The sequence below is a fragment of the Tupaia chinensis genome, unplaced genomic scaffold (genome assembly GCF_000334495.1).
Source record: "Tupaia chinensis unplaced genomic scaffold, TupChi_1.0 Scaffold000238_1, whole genome shotgun sequence".
NCBI lineage: Eukaryota > Metazoa > Chordata > Mammalia > Scandentia > Tupaiidae > Tupaia > Tupaia belangeri.
Window position 1 is genome coordinate 9,077,587 of NW_006159716.1, and position 7,077 is coordinate 9,084,663.

At 45.5% G+C, this 7,077-nt stretch overlaps 1 protein-coding gene across 2 annotated transcripts in view; it reads right to left on the reverse strand.

Annotated features, from left to right (window-relative positions):
- The window catches only part of BRPF3 (bromodomain and PHD finger containing 3), a 35,507-nt gene extending 28,668 nt beyond the window's left edge, over positions 1-6,839 (reverse strand). Inside the window, exons 1-2 of one of the 2 annotated variants that reach the window (XM_014587873.2) lie at positions 5,354-6,838; positions 1,819-1,975 (exon numbers count right to left, since the gene is read on the reverse strand). In XM_014587873.2, the coding sequence (XP_014443359.1) occupies positions 1,819-1,975; positions 5,354-6,798 (1,602 nt within the window). In that variant the 5' untranslated portion in view covers positions 6,799-6,838. Of the gene's footprint in view, positions 1-1,818; positions 1,976-5,353 lie in introns of both variants that reach the window. The other variant, XM_014587874.2, reaches the window with a different exon arrangement.
- Positions 6,840-7,077: the final 238 nt, after the last annotated feature.

The following is a 7,077-nucleotide window of genomic DNA, read 5'->3' on the forward strand; positions in this document are numbered from 1 at the left end:
CTATAAAAACTAAGAATCTAGCTGATAAGAATCCTCAAATGAAGACAAAAGAGCCTCAGACTTGACCTGTCTGGAAGAGTATATTCTAGAAAAAGAAGTGACAATAAAGAAAATTGTTTATGAGTAATACATAATTTTGTAGAGCAAAAGAAAAAATTAGAGGCTGGAGAACACCTAGAAAGCTCTCGCAGAGGTTAAGAGGGCATAGATGAGCAGGGTACCTGTAGAATGGAAATAAAGGACCATGTATTGACAAATCCCCCAGAACAGCTTAAGGCCCATTAAGGAGGCAAGAGTCAAAAGTATCTCCAAGGTAGGAAACTCTTGATATGAGAACAGGAGGGAAAAGGGTTCTGTAACAATGATGGGGAAGTAAGTTTACTGAGCGGAAGGTAGATAGTTAATTCAGTTTCCATATTTGAGTTACAGGTAAAAACATCCATATGGAATTGTCCCCAAAGAACTGAGGGCAGAAAAAAGGTATAAGGGCCAGAAAAAAAAAAAAAATCTACAGCTACTGCCACATAGTTATTTCCAATTGTGAGCATGGACATGGACTGCAAGCAACTGGACAGACCATGGGAATGTAACCATTAAATGGGCAAAACCAATGAGAATGTAACCATTTAAAAAGAGAAAGAAGTGGGGATCAGTACAAGGTGCACTGAGAGGGGTGGAAGAGGTAGAAATGGTGTCATAGAAAAACTCTTAGATAAGGTAATCCGTACTGCCAAATGCAGCCCAATGGTCGCTAAGGTAAGAATGTGAGGAAAGAATCCCTGGGCTGAAAAGAGATCACTGATGTTTTAGGGGACATTTCAGAGAAGCAAGTGGACTGAAAAAAATTCAAGGAGTACTAGATACAGCCTTGCCCTTCAATAGTTTAGTTATAAAAGGCAACAGATAAACCAGACAAAATGGTTTCTGGAGAAGACACCAAAGCCACTTAAAGACTTACTTCATCTCTGGAGCACAATGTGAAGATATTTAAAGGTAGAGTAATGGTGCAGACAAATAGGGAGCAAGAACTGAAGATTGTTAAAATGGAAGAGAAAGGCCAGTGCCATAACCTAGTTGGAAGCTGAATCCCACATGGCTGATCTTGGTTCAAATCTCAGCCCTAATGGCTTGAGAAACATATTAGGAACATGTGTGTGCCCAAAATCCCAAGAGAATAGAGAACTGGAGGGGAGGGGATTACAATGTGACCATGCCCTACTCAGAGTGCTTTCTCCCCCTTTCTCTCTCTCTTCTCCATTCTGGCAAGTGCATGTACCCTTAGTAAATTAAAAATAAAAAAGTAGAAGGGAAATTAGAAGGAGAAAACATTAAACATGCAGCAATTCCAGTTGCTGATGGCTAACAGCCACAATGGGATAGGCTGTGTGTTACAACTTAGTGCTTAAATTTGTATATTTATTATAAAATACTTTTTGGCAGATGGCAGTATAGTATCTCAAAGAAAAGGCACCTTTTCCTAATTCACACAATGCAGCCACCCCGGCCACATTAATTCCACCTCTTTTCACTTTCTGCCACATTTGGAAGGTTTTCCCACATGTGTGCAAAGCTGGGCTTGATCTCTACTCTCCCCTAGAATTTGCTACAAAGTGAAGTCTCTCCCAATCCCACCTAGAGGGGCTGCTGTCTGATGTCAAGATCTCTGCTGTGCTGCAGGTGGTTCCTGAGACAAACCACACCCAGAGAGTGATCCCCTATATGCAAAGGTTCCTTGGAAGGCTCAGGGAGGGATGGCAACCATTGTTCCTTCTTCATTCTCTGCCTCCCTCTCACAACCTCAAGTACCACTGTACCTACCTGCTCAGCGTTTCTTTGGGACTGCAAATGGGAATGCAGGCGCCGGATGAGAGGGACACCATTCCGTGCCTGACGCTTCAACAGCCAGTAGTTGTGAAGCCGCTGCATGAACTGGTTTTTCCTTTGAAAGGAGAGACCACTACAAATCTTGTTCAACCTTGAGTAGAGGCACAGGGAAGTGAAAGACAGGGTCAGTGGGCAGCCCAGATTAAAGCCTGTGCATCCTATCCAGACCTAGTTCATTTCTGAATCTTATAGAAGAAAACAGAAGTAGCCAAATGCCTCACCTCAGAAAAAGGCTTAAAAAGGATACAAAATTAAGCACTCAAATTTGGTAAGAGATACTTCACTTGCTTTTCTGCCTCGAGATACTTCACTTCACTTGCTTTTCTATCTCCCGTCTTGTAGTCCTGATCCTCCACAAGAACCCTCTCCCAGAAACCCTGTTTCCTTTGGTCCTGAACTTCTTCAGTCTAGGTACTGACTGAGAAACATGCCTGTGCCCCAGCATCCCTATTCTCCTCTGAATAAAGACAGCTAAAGGGAACAGGAACCTGAGTAAACTATGAGGTCACTATTTCTTGCCCCTTGCAGTAAGGGTCCCACCAGACCAGGGGGTAGCCCACATCCAAGTTGGAAAAAAAAGCAATAGCAATGTACTAGGTTACTGCTTTCTGAGCCCCAATGCAACTTCTTAGAATGGTCTGATTTCTGTTTTTCATTTAAACATCTAAGCAGCCTAAATATACCTTAATTTTGAACCAAATGGGGGAGAGGGGAAGGAACTAAAGGTGTAAGGAGATGGAGAATCTGAAAACTTAGCTAGCTAACCTATCTAAAAAAGAAGTCTTGGGACCAGCAGTTGGTGTAATGGCTATGTCGTTGGACTCCCATATAGTCGACTGCAGATCCAGTCGCAGACCCAGTGGCTTAAATTCACGCCAGGCACGTGTGCATACATGCCCCAGATACCAAGAGGAGAATGGAGGAGAAGGGACTGTGGCATGGCCATCCCCCGGGGGGTGATTTCTCGCTTTCCATCTCTTTCTGGCAAATGTACGTGCCCTATAGCAAAAACCTCTCAAAAAAATAAATAAATAAAAATAAAAATAAAAAAGAAGCCTTAAGGTCACAGTGTAACCCAGTAACACTGGAGGGTAAGGGAAAGGGATAGATAGGACAGGAACTAATAAGATCCTAGCATCTCTATCCTAGTGCCTATCTATAGTGTGTGGGAGGGGTAACATAATTTTCATGTTATAAAAGATGGAAAGGCAGCTTAGGAACAGAGACTGAATAAATTGTCAAAGTAATTAATGCCGTGGGGATCTAGGTGGGATATGAATCCTCAATCTCTCTACTATGCTATAATGCATCCCCAATTAGTTAAGCACAGAGCAGGCAAGGTGGTATGCTCCTGTGGTATCTCCTCTTTTTCATTTCATTCCATCCCACTGAAAGGAAGATAAGTGTAGCTATTACAGGTAGAACCTAAGAAGGAAGGGCGTTTGGGGCTGGACACTTCTTACCTAGGCCTTGCTCCTTTCCACAGATAGACATTCCTGCCCCAAAGCCAAGCTTATAAAAGTAAGGCCTAGGTTTTTCCCTAGGCAGATCCCCACCAAAGTCCATGCCAAGCGCACCTGTCCAGATGTAGGCAGCCCCCTCCCTCTATAACCTTTGGCCATGGAAGGTTCCAACAGCATTTGGGCAGATACAGAAAAGAATAATAACAGTAAGATAGCAGCAGCAGCAGCTATTTATTGAGCACTTACTATGTGCTAAGTGCTTTACTAATATTACTTTATTTATTTCCCACAACTCTATGTGATGAGTTCACTTTCAAATAAATAAAGCAAGGCTTACAGCAGTTAAGCAACTTGAGCAACTTGCCAAAGATTACATGGGTATTAAGTGACAGAAGGTCTGTCTGGTTCTTAGCCACCATGCTATGCTGGCCCCTGCAAGAGGTATCTATAATAGAAAAGCAGACAGAACAACCAGAGTCTAGCCCAGGGTATAACCACTGTACAGACAGAGATCAAGCATCAACCCACTCACCTCTTGAAAGAGGGTAGTAGAGAAGAGTTTTCTGATTAGAAAACACATCTGAAGTTGTCAAATTCTAACTCAGAGCTGGGTTCACACTGAAAGCGTCACACTCCTGGGGTCTGGTTACTTGTTCCCTCATACAACTCATTCTCCAGTACTCTCTAGTACCCATTCCTTCTTAACTTCCTCATCAAGAGACAGACAGCAGAAACACAATCTAGAGATGTCATAAACCTCAGCATGGAGTCTGTTATTGCTTTCCACCTGTTCCCTTGGAACAAGACATGACATGTAGTGAGTGCTCAATAAATCTCATTGAGTGAATAGTGGAGAGGACAACTTTACCTCATGTGGCCGCAGTTTCTTCATCTGGGGGTGTGGGAGACGGTGCAAGGACTACATTAGATGAACAATCTCCAAGATTTCTTCCTGCCCTAACACTATATGCTTTTTAATGAACACATTGAGATTAGCCTCTGCTAGAAAATTACTTCTCTGCCAAGCTCCCATGCCTCCAACAGCTCCAGCCACTACTCTCTGGTTTAAAACAGATACCATCCTACAGACTTAATAGGAGCCCAGTGGGTTTAGTTATACAGCTAAAGAGTGATCCTCTTTCCCCTAAATCTAAAACTACTCAAGAGCTGAAGAATGGCAAGTTCTTTCCACACCACCCACCTGTTCATACAGAGTTCCTACCATACCCAGGACAGAGATTGTAGGACAGCAAATACCTATGATGTCCCCTTGAAACAGTGGTTCTCCACTGGTTATTTCTATCCTCCCCACAGGTTTTTGGAAACATGTGCAGGAGCATATGAGATTGTCACGAAGACCAGGCAGTGGGGCAGGGGATATAACTGACATTTACAGAGACCAGGGATGCTAAACATCTAAAAATGCATGGGATAATTTTTTTTTTTTGAGAGGTTTTTGCTATAGGGCGTGTGCGCTCGCCAGATAAAGAGAGACATAGAGACAGAAAGTGAGAAATCACCCCCCAGAGGGGATGGTCACGCCGCAATCCCTTCTCCATTCTCCTCTCGGGATCTTGGGCACACACGCACATGCACCTGGCGTGAGTTTTAAGCCACCGGGTTCGGGACGCGAACCACGGTCGACTACGTGGGAGTCCAGCGACATAGCCATTACGCTAACTGCTGGTTCCCCATGAGATAATTCTAACAATGAAGAATTATCCTGCCTCGAATGTCCTTGTTGAAAAATACTTTCTTAGATATCTTGTCACCTGAGTTTCTAAGTAACTTAAATGCTTTATTTTACTTTGAATCAAAGGAAATACACTACTCTTGAGGATATAATCAAAAACTACAAATCAGGTCAGGCGAGCCCAGGTCCAAAGGAGTTTAAATTGGGGAGCAAAGAAGAGAACAGATGTCTACTGTATTTGGCGAAGGCCTGGCCCAGGCCAACACCAGCTCAAAGAAACCATGAAGCCCCAAGGAGTCTTGGGTATGCTCACCTGTAAGAAGGTATCTGTGGGACAGTGACGATGGGAACAGTGGATGGTGTGTCTCGGCCTGCTTCCTCTGGCTCCTTCTTGATTTTTTGCTTCAAACTTGTTTTGTTCTTCTTGGGCATTCCCTTAAGGGGCCCACCCACCCCACCCTGGCCTTCTTGCTCCTCCTCTTCCATTTCTTCCTCTTCTTCCTCCTCCCCACCATCCTTCAGACCTTCCTCATCCCCAGCCTCACTGAGGCTTCTGGGGGAGTCACCCTTCCTTCTAGCAGTGGCAGCACCTGGCGGTGAGTGGGCCTCACAGTAGGCGGTCTTACGCACTGTGAAGATGGTGCCATTGAGGCTAGTTTCACGCATAGGCTCAATCTTCATGAAGAGCCCAGCTCGCTGTGCACATGTCACATGGAAAGCTGTGTAGCAGTTAACCTTATGGCACTGAATGGCTGCACCTAGCCCCTTCTGCTTGCAGATATAGCAGGTTAGTTTCCAGCGGGCAGGTGGGATATTGTCAATGCCCTCGATAGGCTCCAGAAACACGGTGTTAGCAAAGCAGACTTCAGGGATCCAAATGGCACACACCACGTGGGCCCAGTGTCCATCACTGGTCTGTTTGAAGGCGCCACCCTTATTGGGACAGAGGACACAATCCACAGGCCGAGAGGGAGACTGCAGGCAGCAGCGGCACAACCACTGGCCCTCAGGGATGTAGGGGACACCGTAGCACTCCTGGTGTACAGCCAAGTTGCAGATGTCACAGAAGAGAATGACATTACTATTATGGCATTCATCATCCAGGCACACGCAGCAGAAGGCATCTTCATCAATGAGTGATTGTTGGGCTCCACTGCTGCGACTCTCCAAGTATGACTCCTTCTCAAGCCGGTCCACCAGTAGCTCGAAGGTATCTGCTGACACCAAACTGTGCCCATCTACTCGCCGCTTCTCATTCACCATATCCAGCCAAGCAAGGTCCTCCTCATCCATGTCATATTCTACCTCTGCATCCAGGTCTTCAGGTGGCTTCTCAATGTATCGGTAATAGGCAGCGGGCAGCGGGGGTGCTTCTGGCTGACTGCCTGAGTCCACCACGCGGAAACTGGGCTGTGGGAGATGGAAGGTAGAGCCAGATGCATGCTTGGAGCAGGACTCCTTCTTTTTGCCCTTGGATGAGGGTTTCTTGGACTTGCCAGGGAACTGAGGCTGCTCACTGTTTTCCTTGTTACTATTGCATTCAGTGATGTCCTGGGCAGTCAGCTCATCCTCGGTAATGATCTTGAGAGGATCATAGATGCTGATACGATGCAGACGTCCATCAATATCCACCTCAACAATTCGTTGAGCTTGGGCGTATGTCAGGGTCTCCCGGGTAGGTGAGCACTTGAGACTATAGGGGGACGGGGAACGCCGGCCCTCGGCCTTCTGCCGTGACTTTCTGCGAGGCTTCCTCATGGCACCTGAGAAACAAAAGGATAGGCCTAAGGAGAAAGAGCCAATAGACCTTGAGATGGATGTTCACACACACATATGTACCCATTCACCCCTCCACCTGATCAAGTGACCACCAAGGGAACTGGCTGTTCCCTCTGTCTGAACAGTCTGCTCCTCTGGCACCAAAATGATTTGCTCCTTCAACTCTTTCAAATCTTTCCACAAACACCACTTCTCAACAATACCTGAGAAAACTGCAAATCTCTCTTCTCCACTAGCAATCTACTTTCATCCTACTTT